Raw genomic sequence first — 27,706 nt, 5'->3', positions numbered from 1 at the left:
AAGAAATGTCACTTTCACTGCAAAATAAAAAAAGTATTTCAGTAAAATTATAATTTATTTTACTGTAAAACTGTAAAATAAAATAATTGATATATCTGAAAGTAATGCAACTTGTAGCCAATAATACTTTTTAATTTAACTTACAATAATTGATAACTTAAAAATCTTTTATCAAATATGAAACAATGTAGTAATTAGTAAACGTAACTTAAAATATGTAAGTAGATAAAACTAAATATTTTATATATAACATTAAAATATAAAATATAGTACTTTACTGTATATAAAGTACATTTTATATAATATAAAATATTGATATTTTTTGAATTATAACATTTAAATCTATTATTCCAATAACTGCTGTATTGTATGCATGACAAATAACATGTAATTACATTTTTTTTAATTACAATAATTAAAAACAATTTTTATATTGATATATCTGAAGATTATGTTTTCCAGAATTAACTAATTTTATTTGATTTAATATTGATAGCTGATTAATACTGGATAAAACAAAACTAAATATCATGCAATATAATGCCAAATGAATTGCATTAAAAAAAAACAGTAAACAAAATCAATGCTTCTACACACCTCCATTAACCATTTTATTGGGAGTCAGCATTCAGTTTAAAATAACCATTAGTAATACTGCATTAATAAGATACACCTTAGAGCTTCATGAGAGTAGAACAGAGAAATGTGCAGTTGGGGCTGTTGGGGAATATAGTTGCTTGTGAGGTGAAGCTGTCTTCTGTAAAACATGCTCAGTGTTGATAGAAACATTGTTTTTTTTAAAATCAAGAATACTCTAAAAAGACCATGCTTGGTGTTCCAAGTGTTCCGCGAACATGGGAACAACATGGGAGTAATCTATAGGTTAAAATGAGCAGTAAAGAGAAAAATATGAGTGGCACTTCACAAAAAAAAGGCACCAGTCAAATGCTGTACTGTACATCCTTTTCCTCACAACCGGAAACCTCAATAACACCTTTACGGAAGGGATCAGGCTACAACAGCAAATGTTTGAAACTACTCAAAATGTTGTTGGAAGTGAATCTTTTGTAAAATGCAAGTATTCTTTTTTATTTTGTTGCACACAACAACAGTATTCGCAAGGTTCTCCTCAATTACATTTCAGTATGCTATTCTAACAGTTATCAGTTATTGCCTAAAGTAATCCAAGCTTTAGGCAATTCAAATTTCTTGAACGTTCATAAATATTCCCTGATATAGAATGCAATGAGAGGAGGTCAGGACTCTTAACCCTTAAATATTTGTTAGTGCTAGCGTGTGAGCTTCAAGGGGTTAATTAGCTAATTTACAGACACTTTAATTTGTACATACAGTAGCTACAGAATGTGAAAGCCAGGAACACTAGTGTTAAGTATTTCAGGAGTTTTGTTTACACATCTAAACTTTCCCCTTGTTTCAGAACATCTTGGAGGATCTTGTGATAGAACGGAGAGTAAACTAGCTTGTTGTAGGTCACCAAACGTCCCAGCTTAACGGCAATCTCCTCTAACTCTTTGCTGATGGGTGTCAGACCTCCAGGGAGAGCCGGAGCACACCGGTGGGTGCTTGATTCCAGGAAGCCAAGAAGGTATGTCTGGATTCGGGAGTCTGATAGGGAAAGTAGAGTTTTAGATTAGAGTTCTTCACTTCTAAATAAAATCCAACTGCTTTTTGATTCCAACACGCTTACCAATGACCTTGCGTATGGGGTTGTCCGCAGACTTTGCAGCTACAATTTGGCCTTTCAACGTGTTCTCTCTGTCAGAGGAAAATGGGGAAAAGCCATGCTGAGACAAGCATCCTCTGAGCTCCACACACAATTTCTCTGCAACCACAGCAAAAGTTTCATCCGCTTTAAAGGACCTATAAGAGAAAAGTACAATTGTTTTCTCTACAGAAGTGTACAGAAGGCTTCTGAAACACAATGTAATATAATCTACAAACGTACGAAGTGTGCATCTCCGCTAACAGAATTTTAATGGTTTTCTTCAGTCTTTCCATGAGGCCTGGGAGTCCAGAAATGGCCTCGCCAGCACTGTTATAGACTATGAGCAGGACCGAGGCCACCAGTGCCAGTTGCTCCAGCTCCCGCTGCATCTCCAGAAATCTGCCCTGATCCATGAGAAAAGTCTGTTTGATAGCAGGAGGGAGGAAAAGGCAAAAGAATAGTTTTGGGATCAATGACAAAAGAAATAAGAAAAAAAAAAAAGTTTAAAACACACATGCAAGTTATTAGAAATTGACACTTTGTTTTCATGCTGGTTTCATATTGGGGTTTTTTTTTGGGGGGGGGGGGCAATTTTAAAGAAAAGTTTACAATAATGACTCAAACATTTGTCATGTGGAGTAACCATTGAGTATTTAAATATTTGAGTATATGTATATTATTACCGTCAAACGATTAATCGTGATTAATCGCATCCAAAATAAAAGTTTTTGTTTACATAATATATGTATGTGTGCTGTGTATATTTATTATGTATATAAATACACACACATGTATGTATATATTTCAGAAAAATAGGTTATGTTTATATACAGTGAGGAAAATAAGTATTTGAACACCCTGCTATTTTGCAAGTTCTCCCACTTAGAAATCATGGAGGGGTCTGAAATTGTCATCGTAGGTGCATGTCCACTGTGAGAGACATAACCTAAAAAAAAAAAAATCCAGAAATCACAATATATGATTTTTTAACTATTTATTTGTATGATACAGCTGCAAATAAGTATTTGAACACCTGAGAAAATCAATGTTAATATTTGGTACAGTAGCCTTTGTTTGCAATTACAGAGGTCAAACGTTTCCTGTAGTTTTTCACCAGGTTTGCACACACTGCAGGAGGGATTTTGGCCCACTCCTCCACACAGATCTTCTCTAGATCAGTCAGGTTTCTGGCCTGTCGCTGAGAAACACGGAGTTTGAGCTCCCTCCAAAGATTCTCTATTGGGTTTAGGTCTGGAGACTGGCTAGGCCACGCCAGAACCTTGATATGCTTCTTACAGAGCCACTCCTTGGTTATCCTGGCTGTGTGCTTCGGGTCATTGTCATGTTGGAAGACCCAGCCTCGACCCATCTTCAATGCTCTAACTGAGGGAAGGAGGTTGTTCCCCAAAATCTCGCAATACATGGCCCCGGTCATCCTCTCCTTAATACAGTGCAGTCGCCCTGTCCCATGTGCAGAAAAACACCCCAGAGCATGATGCTACCACCCCATGCTTCACAGTAGGGATGGTGTTCTTGGGATGGTACTCATCATTCTTCTTCCTCCAAACACGTTTAGTGGAATTATGACCAAAAAGTTCTATTTTGGTCTCATCTGACCACATGACTTTCTCCCCTGACTCCTCTGGATCATCCAAATGGTCATTGGCAAACTTAAGTCGGGCCTGGACATGTGCTGGTTTAAGCAGGGGAACCGTCCGTGCCATGCATGATTTCAAACCATGATGTCTTAGTGTATTACCAACAGTAACCTTGGAAACGGTGGTCCCAGCTCTTTTCAGGTCATTGACCAGCTCCTCCCGTGCAGTTCTGGGCTGATTTCTCACCTTTCTTAGGATCATTGAGACCCCACGAGGTGAGATCTTGCATGGAGCCCCAGTCCGAGGGAGATTGACAGTCATGTTTAGCTTCTTCCATTTTCTAATGATTGCTCCAACAGTGGACCTTTTTTCACCAAGCTGCTTGGCAATTTCCCCGTAGCCCTTTCCAGCCTTGTGGAGATGTACAATTTTGTCTCTAGTGTCTTTGGACAGCTCTTTGGTCTTGGCCATGTTAGTAGTTGGATTCTTACTGATTGTATGGGGTGGACAGGTGTCTTTATGCAGCTAACGACCTCAAACAGGTGCATCTAATTTAGGATAATAAATGGAGTGGAGGTGGACATTTTAAAGGCAGACTAACAGGTCTTTGAGGGTCAGAATTCTAGCTGATAGACAGGTGTTCAAATACTTATTTGCAGCTGTGTTATACAAATAAATAGTTTAAAAAATCATACATTGTACTTTATAACCCCCAAGTTAAAATTTACTCAGAATGGTCAGACGGGTAGTGGTTTGTGCTGGAGGAAATGTGGGGAACAACTAGCAGATCACTTTCATGTATTTTGGAGCTGCCCAACCATTCAGCCATACTGGCAGGAGGTAACACAAGTAATACACAATATTTTTGATGATGCAATTGATTATTCTTTTTCTACAATTTATTTGGGTAACTTGCCAGCTCATTTGATGGTGAGAGACAAGTACTTATTAAAGATATTGTTAGCAACCAGCAAGAAAGCTGTTACACGAAAGTGGCTCCAGTCTGAACCTCCAACAAGGTCTGAATGGTTGGACATTGTAACCAGTGTACAAAATATGGAAAGAATCACTTTCGCATTAAAATTACGGATGGACACATATCTTCAATACTGGGAAAAATGGATTGTGTCTATGTCTTTATGTTCTGTAATTTGACTTCTGTATGCTTCTGTTAATAAGATCTATGTAAAGATGCAAAGGTGACCAGCCAACTGTTTGCCAAGTTCTGTTGATATTCCTATTCTTTAATAATAAAAAAAAAAAAAAAAAAAAAAAATCATACATTGTGATTTCTGGATTTTTTTTTTAGATTATGTCTCTCACAGTGGACATGCACCTACGATGACAATTTCAGACCCCTCCATGATTTCTAAGTGGGAGAACTTGCAAAATAGCAGGGTGTTCAAATACTTATTTTCCTCACTGTATCAAATATATTTATTTATAATAATAAATTATATGAATATAAATAGACATGTAAATATTTTCTAAATATATACTGTATGTGTGTGTATTTTATATATACAGAAATATATACAGAACACACATGTATTATGCCAACTAAAACTTTTGGATGCGATTAATCGTTTGACAGCACTAATATATATATACAGTGGGGGGAAAACATTATTTGATCCCCTGCTGATTTTGTATGTTTGCCCACTGACAAAGAAATGATCAGTCTATAATTTTAATGGTAGGTTTATTTGAACAGTGAGAGACAGAACAACAACAAAAAAAATCCAGAAAAACGCATTTCAAAAAAGTTATAAATTGATTTGCATTTTAATGAGTCAAATAGGTATTTGACCCTTTGCAAAACATGACTTAGTACTTAGTGGCAAAACCCTTGTTGGAAATCACAGAGGTCAGATGTTTCTTGTAGTTGGTCACCAGGTTTGCACATGTCTCAGGAGGGATTTTGTCCCACTCCTCTTTGTAGATCAAAGTCATTAAGGTTTCGAGGCTGATGTTTGGGAACTCGAACCTTCAGCTCCCTCCACAGATTTTCTATGGGATTAAGGTCTGGAGACTGGCGGCCACAGGACCTTAATGTGCTTCTTCTTGAGCCACTCCTTTGTTGCCTTGGCCGTGTGTTTTGGGTCATTGTCATGCTGGAATACCCATCCATGACCCATTTTCAATGCCCTGGCCCTGACGGTACATGGCCCCGTCCATCGTCCCTTTAATGCGGTGCAGTTGTCCTGACCCCTTAGCAGAAAAACACCCCCAAAGCATAATGTTTCCACCTCCGTGTTTGACGGTGGGGATGGTGTTCTTGGGGTCACAGGCAGCATTCCTCCTCCTCCAAACAGGGCGTGTTGAGTTGATGCCAAAGAGCTTGATTTTGGTCTCATCTGACCACACTTTCACCCAGTTCTCCTCTGAATCATTGGCAAACTTCAGACGGGCTGTACATGTGCTTTCTTGAGCAGGGGGACTTTGTGGGCGCTGCAGGATTTTAGTCCTTCACGGCGTAGTGTTACCAATAGTTTTCTTGGTGACTATGGTCCCAGCTGCCTTGAGATCATTGACAAGATCCTCCTGTGTAGTTCTGGGCTGATTCCTCACCGTTCTCGTGATCATTGAAACTCCGCGAGGGGAGATCTTGCAGGGAGTCCCAGTCCGAGGGAGATTGACAGTTATTTTGTGTTTCTTCCATTTGCGAATAAATCACACCAACTGTTGTCACCTTCTCACCAAGCTGCTTGGCGATGGTCTTGTAGCCCATTCCAGCCTTGTGTAGGTCTACAATCTTGTCCCTGACATCCTTAGACAGCTCTTTGATGTTGGCCATGGTGGAGAGTTTGGAATCTGATTGATTGATTGCTTCAATCTATATTGATTGCTTACTGTCTCTTTTGATTAATTTAATGGATTCTTTCTGAATTTCCCATAAATTGAAAAACAAAAACAAAACATAATGACCCAAAAAGAATCAAGAATTGTTTTGTTTAAAACAAATATCATTAAATTAAATTAAACTAAAATTCTTCATTATGATATCAGAACATTTGTTTCAAGACAGTTTGGCCATATGCGGGTCAAAAAATATCTAAACTATTTGTTCCACAAAAATATATTTCAATTGAGAAATTAGAAACAATAGGTATATTATGTATGAATTGCATTTATAATTTTAAAAAATAAATGATCACTTATCACTAATAATACATTACCTCTGGAAAAGACTCAGTATCATGGTCCCATTTTAACAGTCGTAAATAGGCATGATTGTGTATAGTTAGAGGAAGTTGAGCAGAATTTGGTGTGCATGTTGCTCCACCCTCCGTTCCTCCTCCGGTTATATAATCTGCTGTGTCCTGGAGCCATTTCTTTGTGAAATCCAAAGCATCTGCAAACATGAATACATAACTCAATTAAAGAGATTAGCATTTACTGAAGTGCAAGAAGCTTATCCATGTTTTTTTAATCCATTGTTATCCCTGCATAACATAACATTCATTGATTTTGTGTAATTACTATACAAGTAATTGATTTTTCTTACTGGGTTGTTTCTCCAGGAACTGCTGGAATTTCTTCCGCTCATATTCCACCGACTGCTGTAAGAGGTGAGGTCGCAGGCTGCTCACAGCAAAGTTGGCCATGTCGATCTTCATTTTGTCCAGCACTGCAAATATAGACCTGCAAAGAAACATAATTTTATTGGGAGTTGAAGTCACGTGACCTTCACCTTGATTTGTTTGTGAGACTTACCTAAAAAGGGGCACAATGTCAGTGATTTCACGCAGCTGTTTGATGTCTTCATCACGGCAGGGTGCGCAAAAGGTGCCCATCATGTCAATTATGAACTGAGCTACCTTACTGATATCTAGAGCTCCATTCTCAGCCTGCTGCTGGATCAATGAGAGGTCCAAAGCCTCTTCAATTTGCCCTCTCAGTCGGCTCTGTCCTGGCAATAGAAAAGACAGCAGGGTCTGGAAAAACAGGGGGACAGGGAACTAATGAACACCTTCAAACATTTTTAGTTATATGAAATGTTAAGATGCAGATATGTTAAGAAAGTACATAATATTAATATATTTAATCAAGATATATATACACACACACACACACACACACACACACACTCACATACACACATATATATATATAAATGCTGTCAAACAATTAATCGCATCCAAAATAAAGGTTTTTGTTTACATAATGTGTGTGTACTGTGTATATTTGTTATGTATATATAAATACACATACAGTATATATATTGAAAATGTTTACATGTATATATTTCATGTATCATATTTATATTCATATAATTTATATTACAAAATAAACATTTAATATATAAACGTAACACATTTTTCTTAAAGGGGTCATCGGATGCCCATTTTCCACAAGTTGATATGATTCTTTAGGGTCTTAAAGGTCCCATGACATGCTGCTTTTTGGATGCTTTTATATAGGCCTAAGTGGTCCCTAAAACTGTATCTGAAGTCTGTTTCCCGAAATTCAGCCTTGGTGCAGAATTTCAGCCACTATGAGGCAGTCCCACAAAGAGCTTTCCTTAGGACGTGCCATTTCTGTGTCTGTAGCTTTAAATGCTAATGAGGAGGAGAGAGGCGGGGCAAGGTGGAGGTTGGGAGTGTGGCCTTAACCAGCTTGTGCTACCATGAGCTACCATGCGCTACCATGCGCTAATGTCGACAGTGGATGTATCGCAATGGCTCGTAGACACTAGGGCTGCAACTAACGATTATTTTAATAATCGATTAATCTGTCGATTATTTTTTCGATTAATCGATGAATCGGATTAAAAAAAAAAAAAAGCATTCATTTCCAACCCTTTATTCAAAAACAGAACTAAAATCTTTAGAAAGTGCACAAACATGTTGCTCCTTGAACATCCCTGAGCTGTTATAATAATAATAAAATAAAATAAAAATGGACTAACACAAAAAACATACACATGTATGCTTTACATCTGCCAAATATATAGACTTTTTGGGGAAGTGCAAAAAATTAAATAATTTAACAACACTGCGTCGTTAGCGTTGGTATTGTATCAGACACCTGCACTTAACATTATATGAAAATCAAGCTCAAATGGAGTTAATAATGTTTTTGACCAGAGAATGACGGAGATGGAGTGTTTTGTCTGTCGTTAGAACGGCTGTTATGCAGTGCATAAGTGCATTAAGTGCATTATGCTTTCATCAACTTTTACAGGTTATATAACTTTGATTGTAGCTATATGGGCGCTTAGTTTTTCTTGTTGTTTAATACACTTGGCCAAAATCTCAAATTAAGCGCTTATGCACATAATGCACAGGATATTTAAAACGTATATAGACACCAAATAACTAATTCTTCTCCACTCTTCAAACACACAAAAACATTATCCTTTACTGACATAGTGTTTGAGTAAAGAAAACGCTGTACTATTCAAACACCAATTATTTATTCACCCTTGCATTGCGAAAAAGCAGAGATCTCATCTTCTCCAGGCTGTGCGCGCGTCAATCTGAACGGAGGCGGGTGAAGGTACGAGGTCTCGCTGAGAGCTTGATGATCCAATGGCGTTACGAAGTTTTACTGACAAGTTATTTTAATGCTTATCATTGGTTTACTATTTTTAAAACTCTCTGATTTAAAATAATAAAAACGAATTATAAGCGACTCAAGTTTGGATAATTTTTCACAGCACCTGACTGGGCTAGGGTATGGCAACTGCCATACTCTGCCATACGCAAACGCCGCCCCTGCTCCCACACCTTGGATGACTTGGGTCGCACGGATTTCTCTGCCTCCGCCATGTATCTTTCCTCTACCTCCGCTCGTTTTTTTTTTACTTTTTGTTTTTTATTTATGAGGCGCCAAACTCTGCTAGCATCCGTGCGCGAGAGAGACCGAGTGTGTTCACTCCACTCCGCGCTCAACTAAAGTTTTTTTTTTTTTTTTAAATAATCAAACGTCTCCGCGTCGCGCGACACAACTGCCAATGCTTTTAGTAATCGATTTTTATCGATTTAATCGATTCGTTGTTGCAGCCCTAGTAGACACACAGTCCTTCAAGCTTTTCAGTTTGACCCAGAATCTGATCCGGATGGAGAAGCACCGGATGAAGAAGTTGTAACTCAGCGGTTACAGCAGGATGTCTCCGAATGGTTAGTTTAAAATATTGTGTCTGGATACGGTACTTTAGTTGGTTTGTTTATGTATGCTGTTACAGTTATTATCATGTAGCTAATGCTAGCCATAGGCTCGGATGAAGGAACTAAAAAAATACTTCGGTGTTCATTTGTACATCCAAACACTGAGCAACTATCATGCTTCGCTCGTTTGCAAGCCATGATGTCTCTTGCGCTCGCCTCGCACGGTAGTAGCTCATTTTCTCATGGGCGGGCAAAGCAGAGAAAGGGGAGGTAACCTTTCCCCGTATGACGACATAAAGGGAAGATTCCAGATTGGGCCATCTGAGCTTTCATTTTCTCAAAGGTGAAGCAGGATACTCGGGGCTTGGTTTACACCGATCGCCATTTCTAGCCACTGGGGGACCATAGGCAGGCTAGGGCAACTCATATTAATGTTAAAAAACCTCATAAAGTGAAATTTTCATGCCATGGGACCTTTAATGAAAAGTCTGTACCATTGAGAAATTTTAACCAAAGTATGTTAGTGTAAAAAACAACTTTTTTACCCTGTCAAAATCAGCTCTGTTTTTAGCAAGCCATTCTAGTCCATGTTGCTTTAAATGCTAATGAGCTCTGCTCGCCCCGCCCCTCTCTTCCATGGAGTGAGGAGCAGACTCCTTACAGACTCCTCCTTATCGTTATAGGATGGATGTGTACACACACTTCCAAGACACATTTATGTTCAAACAACTTGTAAAGTGAATTTTGCATCCGATGAGCCCTTTAAATATATACACATGTGTGTGTATTTATATATACATAATAAATATACACAGTACACACACATATACTATGTAAACAAAAACTTTTATTTTGGATGTGATCAATCGCGATTAATCATTTGACAGCACTAATATAATTACACTACCAATAAAACATTTTTGGAACAGTATATATACAGTTGTGCTTAAAATTATTCATACCCTTGGTAAATCTGATCAAAGGTGGCTGTGAAAATTGTTTATCCATTTGATCTTTCATTTAAAAAAAAAAAAAAAAAAGTCTAACCTTTCATTGAAGTTTAAAAAAAAAAAGAAAAAGTGAAAGTGGGGGAAAATCATATTAGGAAATAAATATTTTTCTCTAGTACACAATGGCCACAATTATTGGTACCTCTAGAAATTCTTATGATTAAAACAGCTAATATGAAGTATATTCCCATTCATTTTTGTATTTTTTAATCACACCAGGGTGACTAGGAACACCCTTGGCTTCCTGTATCACAGGATTATAAATATGAGGAACACAATGGCCAAATTCCCTTAATCATTGATCACAGGGATTAAAACCAAAGAATATATTTCTGATGTGCCGCAAAAGATTGTTGAACTTCACAAATTTTGAAAGTGGCTGTAAGAAAAGAGCTAAAGCATTAAAAATCCCCATTTCCCCCATCAGGGCAATAATTAAGAGGTTCCAATCAACTAAAGATATTACAAATCTGTCTGGAAGAGGACGTGCACAGTGAGGAAGAGAGTTTGAGTGGCTAAAGACTCTCCAAGGATGACAGCTGGAGAATTGCAGAGATTAGTTGAATCTTGGGATCAGAAAGCCTCAAAAAAAAAAGAAAAGAAAAAGAAAACCGGCTCCTACATCACCACATGTTTTTCCGGGGGTTGGGATGATTCTCCGAGCTCCTCCAAAAACAAACTCCAGCATATTCAGTTATCAGACACGACTGGAACTTCAAATGGGACTGGCTTCTATGGTCAGATGAAACTAAAAAATGAGCTTTTTAGCAGCAAACACTCAAGATGGGTTTGGTGAACACAGGGATAAAAAGTACCCCATGTGTACAATGAAATATACTGCTGTATCTTTAATGTTGTGGGCCTATATTTATGCAGGAGGTCCTTGACATCTTGTTTAGCTACATGGCATCATTGATTCAATTAAATACCAACATATAAATTTTTTTTAAAACTGACTGTCTTTCCATGCTAATGATCTTATAATGGGCCATGGTTGGATCTTCCAACAGGTCCACAAACAAACATCAAAACCAAAACAAAAATGGGTCACTGAGAACAAAACCAAGCTTCTGCCATGGTCGTCCCAGTCCTCTGACATGAACCCTGCAGAAAATGAGTGGTGAACTGAAGAGAAGCACCACCAACATGGAGCTGGGAATCTGAAGGGTCTGGAGTGATTCTGGATGAAGGAATGGTCTCTGATCTCTTGTCAGGTGTTCTCTAAACTTATCAGGCATTATAGGTGAAGATTCAGAGCTGTTATCTTGGCAAAAGGAGGTTTCAAAAAGTATTGAATAAAAGATGATTAATTGTGGCCAATGTGTATTAGAGAAAACCATTTATTTCATAATGAGATTTCTCTCCCATTATAAATTCTTATTCTCCAATGAAAGGTTAGATTTTTTGTACATTTTTAAAATAAAAGATCAAAAGGATTAACAATGCAGATTTATGAATAATTTTGAGCACAAATATACATATATACACAAATTTAATTAATATACAATATGATAATGAGTAGATCTGGCTTCTTTTCTTTACCTCTTTAATTTCACCAACCAGTGTGACAGCATGGCTGTACGACGGTGGGCTCTCATTCAGCTGTGACTCAAGGCAATCCCAGAATGCTTTTTGCATTATTTCTTTGACCCGTCTCTCCAAACTGAGTACACAAGAATGATATGTTGGAACATTACTAAACATTCTCAAATCAAACCATTAAAAACATAGAGCAAAAAAAACCCAAAGTGAATATTTGACCACAATATGTATCACTTCAGAATCACTGCATTGCAATACAGTATAATCAGAGTTTTAAATTAGCATATTAACATTTCAAATATATGTTTAGCTCACTGAGAACATTATGACAGTGTCATGATAACATTTTTATAGAGTCTATTACCTTCTCTCTTCTGGCTCATAAGGCTTGACTTGAAAAGCACTGTTCATTACTATCTCATGGGCCAATGCCATATTAGTGACTCCTTTGGCTGTCTCCATTAGCTCTTCCACTGACACAAACCTGGGTGGACTGGCTGTGAGTGTTTGAACGCAATGTTAACACTGTTAGAGTTAAAACTGCCATATATTTCTTAAGTAAAATATAATAAATTCTCTCCTTACACTGGGGGGTGAGTCTGTGAGGACTGGGAGTATTTGTTCTGATCCTCTTCCGGATCATTTCTTCTGATGTTTCCGCAGTGTTTTCTATCCCATCCTTGTCAATCTTACTCTGCTCCTCCTTGGAGGACTCATCAGATTCCTTGGGCATCTTCTGCTGAAAACAAAAAAGCTGGGAAATTAAACTAATCTGTACACAGACTACAGTATCAGCTGCTCTATCCAATTCCACACTGAAATGCCAACACTGAACATTTTCTGACAACGAGCTGAGTGTGAAGTTGTTTTGTTTTTATTTCGAAGCAGGAGGAAAAGCCTAGAGTGCCTTTTAAGGCGATGAACAATTGCTCTCTAGTAGCCTCATCCCTCTATATTAGTCGTATTCATATACATATATATATATATATATATATATATATATATATTTTTTTTTTTTCTCTATAAACTCACTAGCTTATCTACATTGATCTGGTTTACTGCGCTGTGACATAAACAACCAGCCTGATCTCATTACTAAAACCTCTGAGAGGCTGATGCTCTGTCGCATCTGTCTGCACTCTAACATCCGGTCATTCATTCAGCCAAAATATTCAAAATTACATTAGACTCGTTTACAGCTTACCTTGATTAGTTAAAACACCGAACGCCCGTCTAAAGTTTATTTTAATGCAGCTGCAATTCACCTCATATAAACTGCGTCACAATTCGTAAGCTGCATCCTCCGAAGTGCGTATTTGTTGTCCGATTGCTTCACCGCGGCGCGACGAAGGCTGACGTAATTTTAAAGCGACTTCATTTTTTTTTAATTAATGCCAAGGTACCAAAGATAAAAGTACAGAAAATATCAACATTACGTACAAAGAGGTGACATTACATGCAAAGCACCATTTCTAGATGTATGTAACAATAAGTAAATAATCCAAAACAAAGCTTTAACAAAATAAATTGAAATAGATTAACTGTTTTAAGAGCTTTAAGATTATTGGAAGATGAAATAGTTTGGATATACTGTTGAACCTCTTTTTTAAAAACAATAAATAAAGGATTTCGATTAGTGAATTTACTGCGGTAAATATGAAATTTTGCAAGAAGCAGCCTAATAATAGGTCATTTAATAAAATATTCATTAATTTGATCTTTTTGTATGTTAAAGAAGCACCCTCCGTTTCTCCGGCAAATGAAGGATACATCAGATGGATGTCTGCAGCCTACCCTATCCCAGAATTCACAGCGCGCCGGTCACGACAGGACTTTTATTCAAACAAATAATGGGTGATGGTTCTGTGGCGGCCGACAAATACACTTATAAATGTAAGTATTGTGTTTTAATTTACTCAAATAGCTAGCGAAACAAATGTTAAAAGTCAGGTCTTAAAAAATGTGAACTTAACTAACAATACCGCTGCACAGATTCATTTGTTAGATGGTCTGAAGCAAAAGTTCTTGTATTTATTAAATTGAGGGCTGAATATGATAATTCCTTTACTGGGGACAAAAACTCTGGCAGGCCACAACAATAAGACAAGAAGTAGATAAGGCTACTTAATAATTAGATAATTAATTGTACTGCTGCCATGCTAGATGTGTCCACAAATGTTTTAGGCAAACTTGATGATCCAGAAATATGATTTCTGGAGTATTTTGTATGCATGCCCTGCCCTAATAATTTTCATGTCTTTCTTTTTTCTCTTCTTGTAGGACAGTTCTGGAGAAAATGTGTCTGCTGTGAAACTTAAAAATTAAGTTGTTCTGTACATTACTTTTGTAATTTAAGTTATTTGTAAATTAAGCAAAGTCATTTCTGCGCATTGTTTTGTTTTTGTGTTATAAGTTGAAACTACAAGAAGTAATACTGTTTTAATGGGAGGTAGGGAAATCTGACAGGGTAACGTTAGCACAAAGACCAGCGGTCCAAAATAACCGCTTTATATTTTGTATTTTTTCATGTCATTACAATATTCAAGTAAGTCGAAACCCAATGCTTACATTTAAAGTGTAATTCGGTAATTAAAAGTCAAAACCTAACAATTCAGGCTCCAGTTATTTTCATTAACAAATAACATCTATGGCAGCTCTCTTCTCGCACCGTTGCTGCGCGACAGGAGCAGCGATCAGGAACACCTGCTCGCGCATCAGGAAATCCTTGAAGACTCAAGTCGGAGCGTCCTCCGAAGGATGCAGAACTGGGACGCAGCTGGTATCAAAATAGCAGCCTCAACGTTTTGTTCTGGATGAATCCATACAACCTAATGCGTGTATTTACGGAAGTACGGTTCTCAACGCTCCTTTGTAGTTTTTTGATATGTGATTTTCAATGAGGCCAAAGCGGTGTTTTGAAGCACAGAACTACATTTCCCAACAGAACGATCACCTTAGTCGCCCCCTAGCGCATGTGCTTCGGACAGGGAGGGTTGGGTGAAATGGTTAATAATTAAATTCCAGATTATTTAATTATCAAAGGCAATACAATCACAGTTGTGATTAAATGTACATATGTAGTTATATTTCTAAAATGAAACAAAATTAGCCTAATTAGTTACATAAAAGTTGATTTTAGTTTCCTTCGACCCTGTAATTAATGTGTCCTAAATATTTGACTTATTTTTTATTATGCCATGCCATAAACGTGTAAAAAAATGTTGTTACATACACAAAAGTATAAACATAAATGGTGCACACAGGACACTAGGTGGCAGCAAAGGCAACGTTTCTTAGCGGCTGAATGGACGACACAGGTAGGGTGAGTCGGTTTACGGAGGGACATGATTTAAAATACTAGCTCGGAAAAATAATAAATCACTATTTGCTTTTAAACATCTTAGGTGATGATATTTGAGAGAAAAGTGCACAGAAATCCCAGAATTTATTATTTAAGATATAGCGTAACCTTGACTGGATTTCAACCACATCAAATCCAGTCAGTGCGGCTACAAAAGTCGCCAAGGCCTGTTTAAAGTAATAATTTAATAAATGTATGCTTATTAAACAATCGTTAATTTTCTTTTAACTATTTGCAGCACTCGTCTCAGCTGTTTAGTCACGTGTGAGAAAAAAAGTACTAATAAATAAATGTTTTGATAGTTTAGCTAACTAGATAGGCTAGCTTTGCTTAACGTTACCTTACTAAAATATTTGTAAAGTGTGCTATTAATAGCTAAATGTGCTATTTTTAATCTTCCAAACGTATTAGACTGGGTAAGTCCAGAGTGATACAAATGTTTTAGCCTATAACAATAATTTACGGTAACTATAATAGCTTTTGTAAAAATACGAGTTACCACAGCAGAACTGTATTTAAAAATATTACTTATAATAAAATTATGAAAAGGTGCTCTCGTTTACTTCAGTTTAGGTAAATCAGCATTGTTTACCATGACAGAATATTACTTAATATTTCAGAACAGTGTTTATGGTAATAATGTATATTTAGGGGTTAAAAGTCTTCTCAGACATTAAATCCAAATTTCTCCCCTTAAGCAAAACCAATGTTTGACCAGCTGAGGTCAAAGGTTAAATCTGATCTCTGCTCTAACTTCTAGCAGCTTTTCACCTAAAGTCCCGTCCACTGCCATTCACATTTACAGATCAGCAGCTATGACAGTAATATGGACATCATACCGCAGACAGGGAATTATCCCATTTTATGGATGGTGTCCTTTTAATTTTGCCTTTCATGGCTTATAAAGTTGTTTAATATCTGCTGAGGTGAATCAGTGGAGGAAGCGAATAAAGACATTGGCCCTCCAGGTCATTTGTGATAGTAGCGAATTCTAACGGGATCATTTAATTCCTGCACATGATTGATATATCAGCAGCGGCTAAATGGACGAAAGCCTTTCTTCTATTAAAACACCAGGCAGAATGAAGGCCTCCCACTTTCCAAGTCAGTCATGATGATGGGGAGACAGCGGACCAAGCACAGGTCAAATTAAATATCTTATATAATTCCTTCTGAATGACAGCGCCATCTGTCCATCCGGTGTTATGGCCCTGACCCCTATTAGCCTACACTCTTACCATGCTGCCATTTTCACCTTGATAGGTTCCGAGATGGGATTTAAAATGCTTTTTCTGATGCAACGGCTTGAACTTTGTCTATAGCTGTGGTCTATATATTCTTATGAGGCAAAATTTATGTAGTAGTATTGTTTTTGTCATATGCTGTACGATAAAACCAATAGTTCTAGCTCTAAATTCTGATGGGATGAGCTATGTTTAGAGCCGATATGTGCACTTGTGATCAACCAGGGTTATTATATTTAACAAAAACTGAAAGCAAATCCATAAAAAAAAAATTTTTTTTCATTATTACTTTTGTATAATTTATTTTTCATTACTCGACATAAAGTAACTGTTGACTGAAATGACAACATATAAAAACTTAAACTATTTTTTCAAGGCAACATTTTTATTTTTATTATTATTTTCATTGTACTGAAACATATGGAAGTCTGTTTTTTCGCCACATGATAAAAAAAAACATAAAAGGTAATTGCGGCTTATTTTTATCTCACAATCCAGACGTTTTCTCTTGTAATTCTCAGTTTATGTCTCACAATTATGACTTTTCTTCCTTGCAATTCTGTTGGTAAACAGAATTGAGAGATGTTAACTGTGAATTGCAAAAAAAACAAAACAAAAACAATTGTGAGAAACAAAGTCGCAATTACCTTTTTTATTTCTTATCCTGTGGTGGGAATGGGCTTCCATAGTAATAACTAAAGCTAAAACTGATTTAAAAACATGAATAAAAATGACAAAACACAGCAAAATGACTAGAACTTTAACTAAAATTAAAAGGAAAAATACAAAAATAGAAATTAAAAAATATTACTAATAACTATAATATTATCTAAATGATATGAAATTGGTTGAATCATAACCACGCATTGGTTGAATTTTATGTTAATGTGGATGTTGTTTCGCAACCACAGAAAGCCTGCAATTGGGCTAAAATCATATCGCTTCACTTTTATAAAGCAAAAACACCAGATTTGATCTGTAGGTTTTGTTTAGATTGTTTGATGTATTGTTGTTATTTTTATTTTTTGCTGGTTTTATTATAATAATTTCTATTAGTTAAATGATTTATTGACCATTGATGTATTTAATCATATTGCTGTTGTTTTAAATACCAAAAATACCAGATTTGATCTGTAGGTTCTGTTTAGATTGTTTGATTTAATGTTTTTTTTTTCTTCCCAAGTGCCATGGAGTCGAGTGTGGACTCTGGAACAGAGCTTTTCTCCATGGTAAGTGGAAATATTCCAAAGCAGAACGATGTGTTTTAAATTATATGCAAATGAAACTACAAGATTTACACACTCTTGCTGTTTTTGTCTGTAGATGGATGATAAAGGTGCCCTCAGCCAACCGAAGACCCCAAACATTGTTGTAGAGAATGACGGGCGTACCATCTCACTGCAAGTACTGGAATTTAAAACAAGTCTTCTGGAGGCGGTTGAAGAGCTGCATATTCACAGGGTATATGGGGTCTTACTTTTATCCTTTTGTGTGAGAAAACAAAGCAAGAGATGTAAAGTTGGAGGAAACAATGATGTTTATTGCATTGTTGTTTTTTAAGGTGTTTGTTGTTGCATTACCGTTAGTGCCCTGCCAGGCTTAACAATTAAAGACGATTTAAATTAATTACCTGATTGAATGAGATAAAGACAAAAATAGCAAAACCTCTAGTGTCACCTTTCCTTTGCCCCCACTTCTTCACATCCTGTATTTATTTACTTAATTAAATAGTGCAATAACTGACAGAAAGCAATGAAATTATATATTTGAAAAGACTAAATTAAAGTACATTAGGTTACAGTTTAAGGAAGTGTCAGTTCAGGTAGAAACTTGTTTGTCTTCATACTATTCATTTAGTTAATATTTCTCTATTTTTAAAATATTAATAAATATATTTTGTATTTATTTATTTAGTTTTTTCTTCACAATTAGCAAAAAATATTACTAATTAAACAGTGTGATAACTGTGACAGAAATCAACAAAATAATATTTTAAATCTGGTTTAAAATGACTAAATTAACATATCTACCTTAGGTTACAGTAAAGAAAGTATTTTAATCATCAGATCAGGTAGAAATAACTCATTTTTATTTGTTTGTTTTCATTTTTTAAATATTTGTATTATATTTTTTACTTATTCATCTTTTTACTGATCATTCATTTTTTCTTTCTTTATTTACATAGATAATTAGCGACCAGGATTTCCAAAAAATATTAACATTTGAATTGTGCAACAAAGCAAATGTCAGAAAGTAATGAAACTTTTTTTTTTTTTAGATGTGGCAACATTTAAATTAGCTGGTTTATTCAACTCAAAAATTTCTAAAATGCCAAAATCATTTTGTAAGTGTCAGATCATCAGACACTTACTAATGTTTCTCTTGGCTGAGAAATCTTCATGCTAGTTTTAACCTAAGACATGTGCACACATTTATTGGGCTTGAGCAATCTCAGACAAATATCAGCACCCTAAAAGGCTGCTAAATGGCATCTCAATATATTAGGAATGTCAGTCTATTAGAATCCGAATGGCATCACGGCTCTATTTGGCGTGTTCATGAGGAACTGAGGAATGTAATTTTGTGGGAGGAGTGTCATGAGCGTTCAGAAGACCAAAAAGCAAACGGCACTTTCTGTCCATCTGGATATAAGCCAGCAGAAGTTACACATACATTAGAATGGGGTCATGCCGCAGGACCTGACAAATTCACATATTTGCTTGCATGACTGGTACCCTCGAGCAAAGCACTTAAAATCCCACGCTGGACATGTTTAAAGCTTGTACGAGCAAAAATAAACAATTGTATCTCTCATGTTTTATTGTTATTATGAGGTTGGTGAGGAACAAAGACATTAAATCAATGTGATCCTCAGGCATGCCATTAAACTAACACTTTGTAGTTCTCTGGTTTATAGGGCCGGGGTTAAGATTGAGGATTTCCTGCCAGACAAACACCCTCAGCTGAATGTCGTCACTTCTTATGTTCTTTTAAGAGAGTGCAAAGTGTGTTCCATTAAAATGACTGTATTAGCTTGCGATGTTGTCAGCCGTTTTGCCAGATACAGGAAATCTGAACATCCTAAAAGTGCATTGTCCTGATGCATGACACTACTCTAGAGTGATATTTTGCATGCTGTCTTTTTTTATTTCAACACATTTTATGTGTCCTTTGTTTTATTAGACTTCATACATCTAATCACATATGCAATCAGTTTCTGTCCTGAAAGATTCACATGACCCGCTAATTTTAGTGCTCTTTTTTTTCTTTTTTTTTACCTGCAGACCACATTTATTCAATTTATTGTCCTTCCATGAAACGTTAACAGCTAGTAGCACACTTTATTAGGAAAATGTAAATAAACTCCTACACGCAAATAAAAGCCACTATGTAGAAAACCACTGAGTTAAACTGGCAGTCCTAGATGAAAGCAGGACAATGATGGGTTTATGTGAAAATCTCCTCTCTGATGTTCAGATACCTGCATTAAATGTAAATCGTTTAAATTCCGTATGGTCCGTTCTTATTATTATATTAATTATTGATGTGTTTTATATACGTTTTGGATACAGGATGCTGAAACAAGATATGAGGAGCAGATTTGTAAACTTGTGCTGGAGAAGCAGGAGCTGGAATGGCAAAAGGTTTGTTAGGATTGATAAAAATACTTTTTTTTTTTTTTTTCCCCCATTAACTTCCTAAGATTCCATTTTAAAAAAAAAAGTTAAAAAAGACCTTGTTAGAGGGTTTTTTTTTTTTTACACTTTTGCAAAAGGGATTGATTTTGAGGAAATGACTGAGCATTTATAGATATAAACCATTTATATTGCTAAAGTTGATGTCAATATTAACAGCTTATTATTTTTCAGGAGTCTTTACAAAGTCAGAATTCTAGAATTTCAAACGAAAATTCTGAGTCACTCGCCGCTGCAAAAAAGCAGGTATGACACCTCACTCAACCTATGCGTGTAAGACTTTATTTTAATAAAAAAATTAATAAGAGGAAGAAGTATATTTCAAAAAATATATGAAAACTTGTGTATATATATACATTTTTGTGTCTAATTTTAAGTTTCAGGCCCAAATCCGAAAATTTGAGGGAGAAAAGGTTGGTCACTTTATATTTCCATTTCCATCTGTTGTGCATTGGTTTGTGTTTTTATTCATATCTTTCTTATTAAACAGTAACTTCATTAAATTATGAATTAATCATCGTTTGACTAATGACCTCTTAAAGGGTAAGAACCAGCTGGCTGCCGAACTGAAAGACAAAGAGATCATCAGCCTCAAAGAAGAACTAAAACAGCTGCAGGTACACAAAATCAATACAATAACACCACACACCTTTACATGACGAGATCTTCCATACCTCTCTCTTGCTTTAGGGACATATACATAAAACAGTGGGAAAATCCATCTCATAGCTGACCTTTGAGTGGGGGTCTGTGTAGGTCTATTTGGCGTTGTCAGATAAATGATGTTGCATGGTGATGAATGGTTTCTCTTACGGTTCATCAAACCCGTAGGTTGGCCGATAAAGGCCCTTGTTACCCTTTCATTTGATAATGCAATTTGATTCATATCTAAACACTCCTTGCTCTTATTTATGTGCCTTTTTGTGTCCATGTTTACTAATATAATATCATATTTAAATAATAATAAAATGACAGTTAAAGTATTTCAGCTTCAGTTTAAACCTTTTCAGCAATTATCCCGAATCCACAGCACTGAATCTGTTCATGCTGCTTTGCAACTTTTAGAAATGTCACTCTCTGCTCTTTCAGTGAAAACAACTCACTAAACCACTTTCTCCTTCTTTTACTACTGTCTTACAGTTGCTCAGGTACAGTTCGGAGAAGAAATTAGGCGAGCTGGTAAGGATTTCCAATTATATAAATTGTTGACAGAGGCAAGTGGGAGTGGGAAGAATTAAAGAGGAGGAACTGAGAGGGAGAGCGGATCATCAGGAGTAACGGATAGGGAGGGCGTGACACGTGAACCGCCAGCGCCGCTGTGAAAATACCACTATTAAAATATTTTATATCGGAGCCTCGCTCTGTTTAACCTTTCGATGGCGGAGAGGGGAATCAGTTTGATACAGACAATCAAACAGTAACGGGCTGCGGTTCACATAAAAGCCCCTCAGGCATGTTTGGAAGTTGACTCCTTATCTAGCAGAAAGGAGCACTCAGCCGAGATGTTAAACAAAGGTCTTCAAACTCTCCGATGCGGTATATATTCACGGTCTGCCCTTGCTGAGAAAAACTGTTATTACTTGTACGACCAAATGGGGATATTCCTCTTAGAAGGGAGGACAATGTGTTTTTAAACTTTTCAGGAGCAAAAGTTGCAGCTGCAGACACAAACGAAAGACAGCCACCTGAACCAGCTGGGAGAAGTGGAGAGGCGTTTCGCTGCCATCTCCAGACAGTGTGCCATGGTCAAACAGGCCCATGACAAACTCGAACAAAATGGTTTGACTGACAAACAAATAAATTCAAACTTTACTTTATGTCTTTAGTCAGGGGTGTAAACCTGATTATCTTTTGCCTTTAAACTCTCCAGCTAATTTAAAAGACCTGAAAAACATTTAGTCTGGTATTCATCATTTTTCTTCATTCACTCTGGACAGATTTGATGTTGAGTTGATTTGTCATTCTTTGAACATTAATTATTTGGCCTTTGTAGGTGAATGCTAAAAGAAAGCCTGTGTAACAATGCCAAACTTTTTTTAAATCTTTTTTTTTTTTTTTTTTTAAGTTGAAGAGGCCATGCGAATTAATAAAAAGCTCACATCCATCAATGAAAAACGAGAATCGTCGATTAAAACCTTGAAAGAGGTATAAAAACAAGCACTGAATCATTCTTGTACCATTGGCGATACTCCTATTGCTTTGTAAATTGATTTGCTTTGAAGTTAGAAGAAGTTCTACATCACTGTGTCACAAATTGTTGCACCTTTTTATTTCATATTTAGGACTTGGAGAGAATCAACAAAGAGCTGGTCACATTCAAAGTGTCATCGGTCTGCAAACCTGGAGAGGAACGTTTACAGAATGTTCTGAAAGAGCAAGAGTTTCAACTGCTTCAGCACAAACTCCTTGTGGTAGAATCTCTTTAAATTTGTTAAACATAAAAGGTAATACCAGGATGTCTGTAAATGTTATACTTTATGTCTTTAGGAAACAGAATTTAACAAAAAACTGAGAAATGAAATGGCCACTGAAAGGGCAGAGAAGCAGGTAAGCCCTTCAGAAAAAGCTGGACCTTTTTGTGCGTTAGTATCATTTAACAAGGGTAACATCGGACTTAACACTTGGATGAAATGAAGTGTGTGTGTGTGTGTCAGGAGGTATTGAGATCCCTCAACCACAGTCAGAGTTTGCTGCAGAGACAGACGGAAGCTCTGAGCCGAGCAGAGCAGGAGTTTCGCGAACTCCGTGAGGAATATCAGGTCAGGCTTCCCAAAACCCAACTCCACTTAACACAAAAAACCCCCCGCATTATTATGTTTTTTACTGTGTGCTGTGTGCACATCTAAGGAACGGGCTACAGCCACAAACAGACTTCAATTACAATTCACATATTAATTATGTGATCAAATAAACAATAAATAAAATTAGCTAATTAAATAAAGGAAAATGAACTCTACCTACTAGATAAACACATTTATACACAAAATAAAATATTTTGCAAAAAAAAAAAAGCAAAATCTGTTAACTTTTTCCAGATATGTATTGTAATTTAATTTTCTTAAAATGGCAAACCTAATAAGGTATGCATATTCAGGAGTAAACAATTGTCACCTAGTACTCATAAAATTGATTGAATGAACTGAAAATCACTTTTGCACATTTACAACACAAGAAGTGCAACTCAATAATAGTAAGTGTGTTTAATGTCCGTTTACAGCCTCCTTCTCTTTTATTCCCCCCATTTCTCTATTTAATTCACTTAGTCATTCACTGATTAAAACCATTATTAACATGACAAAGGCCAACTGATTTGTATTGGCCTCTCCATCTGTTTAGAATCCTCTGTCCAGGTTAAATAAACACATAAAAATTTATTATTGCATTAAAAATTTTCTGGGTGATTAATTTCATTGCAGGTTCTTAAAACAGAACATGAATTGAATCAAGAGAGGACTAAAGAAAAAGACGGCAGCTTTGTTCGCTTGAGAGATGAATACCAAAATTCTAAACTTACTTGGGAAAAAGAGGTGACGATGAGTTCCGGAAAAGCATCACACAAAAACAAAGGAGCTGGAATTGAGACACAAATTTTTTTTATTAAAATGGTATTTTTATTATTATAATATTTTTTTTAAGTGAATATCGGTGTTCTCACACAGATTATGCGATTGCAAATGTCAACGGAGTCCGGTAAAGAAGAGTTGCAAGCGGTAAAAGAGGCTTATAATCAACTTGAAGAAGAGCGCAAACAGCTGTCTATTTCTGCAGTTCATAAAGCCAAAGAAATTCATAACTCTGAGGTGGGATGATTACTTATACATTCATAACCAGTGACTGTTTAATAAGCTTGTAGATTGGACATGGATAAATAGGTCTAAACTTTTGAAATGGTATTTGATTTATGAAGTGATTTGAATTCTAATCTAACTGTGGTCTTTTTTTATTACAGATTGCCGTAAAAGATCAAGAAAATTCTCTTTGTACAACATCTAATGAGATTAACCTTGTGAAGGTGAGCAGTCTCCATGAAGATCTTGAGGAGAGTCTTATCAGTCCTCATGATAACCATGAACCAACGTGTCACCCTGATAAAGACGTTCCAGGTAAGTAAGAAAGAATGCACAGTTGTCTTCTCCAGCCAAGCTTGGCGCCGCTATAACTAATATTTTTATACAGAATGATGTGAAGTGCAGGGAGATGGTTACTGGAGTCTCTTTATCAAGAAAGCTTACCTGTACTTCTAATTTTTCTCTCATAATGATGCATGCATTTCATTTCCTCACACAGATGAAAGCATCGAGTTTCAAAAGGCTAGAAAAGATGGCTGCTCTCAGAACAACAACAAGGAACTTGACATTCCAATGCAGGCAGATAGAACAGTACCTGTAGTCTCACCATCGGTTTCAACTGATAACATCTTAAGGCCTGAGGATATCAATCCCATGATGAATCAACTGTCAAAGCTGTGTGATGAAACAAAAACCGGTGTCAGTGAAAGTGAGCCAGTCTGCAGTGCAGATGATAAAGCATGCCCCTCAAACCCAGTCCAAAGTGACACAGACAGTTGTCTTGCTGAGCTATCAGGGCCTGAAACCAGGTCTGTTTATGGCGTAGACGGCGACCCTTTGGCTTTGAAACCAAAAGATAGACCACTGGAGCAGAATCTGTGTACTTCTGAAGTGACTGAATCCCAGACATCAGATAAACACATGGACAGCCAGGGATATGCTACATCTCAGTCCAAAGAAGTCAAAGACCACCAGAATGCCGCACCTGAATTTCTCCACAAAGTTTCACAAAAGGAAAGTCAAACAACTGCAGAGAGATTTTCAGAAGACAAAACTGCAAACTCAAATCCACAAGACACACTTGTGTTTTACGACAAAACGACCATTACAGAAGAAATGATTGATGCCCAACCAAGCCTATACCACCAAACCGTTCATGAGGAGCCTCGAACCAACTTTGATATTGCGAGTGCCACAATAACTTCAGATATACTCCTCCACAAGTCCAAAGATCAGTTTTCTCCACCTGAATTGATTTGTGAACACTCACAAAGCCAGGTGGGCGGCTCAACTGAAACAAGCCTCTACAATGTGGTCAACGAGCTGGAATCTAAAGAGTTGCCTCTTGTTGATCAGACCACTTCAGTGACTGCAGTTGACACATTGGAGGTCATATCAGAAAATAACGATCAAAATGATTCAGAACCATTGAAATCTCAACAGATTGAAATTAGTGTTTCTACTGAAGAAGCCAAGATCACAAACCCAGAACAAGATCCTTCTTCTCCTGGGTCTACAACAGCAAATGGCCAATCAGATGTTGACCAGAAGAGCATTCCATTGGTAGATACTTCAAACCATCCTGGAAATAGAAGATGTCAGTCGTCCTTTGCATGGGACACATTTATGAAAGGGAAAAAGATGCCACATCCAAAACCGCTAAGAACTGAGCTGTGGTCCTCTGGATTTCATGAACTTGTTTCTCCATTTTGTGCTCCCATATTTATGAAGAATAAATTGCCAAAAACAGGTCTGTCTTGTAATGTAAACAGAGTATTTTATTATAATAGGACTCAGTATCTGACCACAATAATCCTATTTTCACAGCCATAATGAAGACTCCTGACAGACTGGAAACCTCAAGCAAGCGTCCCCACCAAAATAGTGACTGTCAAGGAGAGTGGAATGCTATCAAGCAGTCTTTTTCTGAAATGTTAACAGAGAAAGTAAGTTTCCACACAGGCCAGCAAAGAATCTAGTGAGTTAACGTAAGAGGCATGCGCTGCAGCACACGCTGAGTGCCTAAAGACAACTTCCATTCCCAGAAGTATATCAGCAGGGTGAAATGGCAGCATTTTTCTCAATTAAATGTTGATAGAAAGCAGCAGGACAAAAGTCTCTGCATATAAATCACAGAGATGCAACCCAACTCCAAAGGGAGCTAAAAGGCTAATATGGAATAAACCAGAGATCGTTTTCAAGGCTGTTGTTTTCGATAACATGGTAGTATCCGGTTTCAACATAGTTTTTTGCTGGATTACTCCAATGAAATCAATCAAAATTTACTCACCCTCAAGCCATAAAAGATGTAGATCAAAACAGAATGGGAGAAATTTTGCGTTGATGCTTTTATCAGCTGTTTAAACTCTCATTCTAATGACACCTATTCACTGCAGAAGTGTCCGAAATTTAAATTGATTTGTTCATTTAATTCTAAACAACTCTCAATGTGCTTGTTTGCAGTGTGTTTTACTCAAAGTAGTCCAAATCTGGTGGATTTAATTTTTCATTTCCATCAATACTTCCATCAGAATTAAATCAAGTTATAGTGCCATGGTGCTTTTATTACCCATTTTATTTTCCCGCAGGAGAATCAAGTTCTTATCTCCTACAGCTCGACTCTGAGTGGCAGTCCAACCTCTTCTTCTGTGGGTAATGGGCTGCGACAAAACTCCACTCCTACCGTTCCTCCTCCCAAACTCCAGAGCGTGGAGAAACCGACCCGGCCTATGGAATCTAGCTCTGAAGGAAAAGAACGAAAACAATCTGACATAATGGCCAAATTGCAAAAATTGAGGAATTTATGTCAACTGAAGGTTTAATGCCTCCAAAAAGACTCAAAACTGATTGATATGTGCTAGAAATGCATGCGTTCGTAAGTCGTTACAGAGTTTAAAATGTTTTTGCTTGGGTATGTTTCTAACCCTCCTTGTGAGTAGATACAGTGAATACCATATTTGTGTTAATTGCTTACTATGTTTCCAAATAATTTAACTAAATAAATGTTCAATGTGTCAAGCAACTTTATTTTTCGCAGACTTTTTTAAAAGGGTCAGATGTTTGCATCCGCTGCATCATGTTAACCTATTGCTAAACAAGGTAAGTAATAAACATAAAACCTGTTAATTACACTGCACAAGCTAATTAACACTCATTACTCCCAGACCAGCATGTTCGTTCCTCAGAGGGCATTTAATGGCCAAACATTGCTAATTTACATTTGATACACAAACTGTGGCCAACTATAACTTGGGATAATTAAAATATACAAGTAAGAAGAATCAATTAGCACATATCAAGCCAAATTAACAAATGCAAATTAGTCTCCCATTAACTTTATGTCTTTGGTAAATAGGCTGTGGGGACCGTGTGGACACATGTTAGGGCAATACAGATGACAAAATGTGTTGCATATGTCGACACTGGTCACAATGAAAGTGGATACTTGGACTGAGTCAATTGAGCATTTGTTTTTAATTTATTAAAAAAATCTGAGTGAATATGTCATCTGTAGATCTTAATTTTGTTTTTCTTGCATTTTGTCTTACAGCACGAACCTGGTTTATGTTGTAATGCTACTTATACTAGCCCATGTGGTAATATTTAATAAGCTATATTTTAGGAAAATA

The 27,706-nt window shown here is 36.6% G+C and overlaps 2 protein-coding genes across 9 annotated transcripts; one reads left to right on the top strand and one right to left on the bottom strand.

Annotated features, from left to right (window-relative positions):
* Positions 1–588: 588 nt before the first annotated feature.
* On the bottom strand, positions 589–14,796 carry tcp11l1 (t-complex 11, testis-specific-like 1). Of its 5 annotated transcripts, none has more exons than XM_058766855.1 (10): positions 14,658–14,796; positions 12,575–12,725; positions 12,354–12,486; positions 11,990–12,110; positions 7,042–7,262; positions 6,833–6,969; positions 6,504–6,679; positions 1,967–2,148; positions 1,709–1,881; positions 589–1,626 (listed from the first exon to the last, which is right to left on the bottom strand). In XM_058766855.1, the coding sequence occupies exons 2-10, from the start codon at positions 12,720–12,722 to the stop codon at positions 1,409–1,411; spliced, it is 1,509 nt and encodes a 502-aa protein (XP_058622838.1). In that variant the 5' UTR covers positions 12,723–12,725; positions 14,658–14,796; the 3' UTR covers positions 589–1,408. The 5 variants fall into 5 exon arrangements, with proteins under 5 accessions (XP_058622838.1, XP_058622837.1, XP_058622839.1 ...); XM_058766854.1 differs by lacking the exon at positions 14,658–14,796 and adding an exon at positions 13,255–13,515 and having other exon boundaries at positions 12,575–12,728; XM_058766856.1 differs by lacking the exon at positions 14,658–14,796 and adding an exon at positions 13,255–13,515.
* Positions 14,682–27,090, top strand: LOC131534169 (coiled-coil domain-containing protein 73-like). 4 transcript variants are annotated; one of them, XM_058766849.1, is made up of 19 exons: positions 14,682–14,838; positions 17,778–17,823; positions 17,918–18,055; positions 20,167–20,238; positions 20,464–20,535; positions 20,667–20,702; positions 20,832–20,906; positions 21,430–21,468; positions 21,933–22,068; positions 22,355–22,434; positions 22,572–22,700; positions 22,777–22,836; positions 22,944–23,048; positions 23,706–23,816; positions 23,949–24,089; positions 24,239–24,392; positions 24,577–25,827; positions 25,905–26,023; positions 26,666–27,089. In XM_058766849.1, exons 2-19 carry the CDS (start codon positions 17,782–17,784, stop codon positions 26,897–26,899), a joined length of 2,994 nt encoding a protein of 997 aa, XP_058622832.1. In that variant the 5' UTR covers positions 14,682–14,838; positions 17,778–17,781; the 3' UTR covers positions 26,900–27,089. The 4 variants fall into 4 exon arrangements, with proteins under 4 accessions (XP_058622832.1, XP_058622830.1, XP_058622833.1 ...); XM_058766847.1 differs by lacking the exon at positions 14,682–14,838 and adding an exon at positions 15,193–15,311 and having other exon boundaries at positions 26,666–27,090; XM_058766848.1 differs by lacking the exon at positions 14,682–14,838 and adding an exon at positions 15,223–15,306 and having other exon boundaries at positions 26,666–27,088.
* The last annotated feature ends 616 nt before the right edge of the window (positions 27,091–27,706 follow it).

Source organism: Onychostoma macrolepis, chromosome 25 (genome assembly GCF_012432095.1).
Source record: "Onychostoma macrolepis isolate SWU-2019 chromosome 25, ASM1243209v1, whole genome shotgun sequence".
Taxonomy (NCBI): Eukaryota; Metazoa; Chordata; class Actinopteri; order Cypriniformes; family Cyprinidae; genus Onychostoma; species Onychostoma macrolepis.
Note: the sequence above shows the minus strand (reverse complement) of the source record. Positions and strands in the feature narration are given on the sequence as shown.

Excerpts from the sequence above, each read along its gene's own strand:
- tcp11l1 (XM_058766855.1), bottom strand. The coding sequence starts at position 12,722 with ATGCCCAAGGAATCTGATGAGTCCTCCAAGGAGGAGCAGAGTAAGATT. Across the intron at positions 6,680-6,832 it reads GTTCCTGGAGAAACAACCCA|ATGCTTTGGATTTCACAAAG; the intron begins GTAAGAAAAATC and ends TCATGTTTGCAG. Across the intron at positions 2,149-6,503 it reads ATACTGAGTCTTTTCCAGAG|ACTTTTCTCATGGATCAGGG; the intron begins GTAATGTATTAT and ends GCTATCAAACAG.
- LOC131534169 (XM_058766847.1), top strand. The coding sequence starts at position 15,208 with ATGTTGTTACATACACAAAAGTATAAACATAAATGGTGCACACAGGAC. Across the intron at positions 23,049-23,705 it reads AACTCCGTGAGGAATATCAG|GTTCTTAAAACAGAACATGA; the intron begins GTCAGGCTTCCC and ends ATTTCATTGCAG. Across the intron at positions 25,828-25,904 it reads GAATAAATTGCCAAAAACAG|CCATAATGAAGACTCCTGAC; the intron begins GTCTGTCTTGTA and ends CTATTTTCACAG.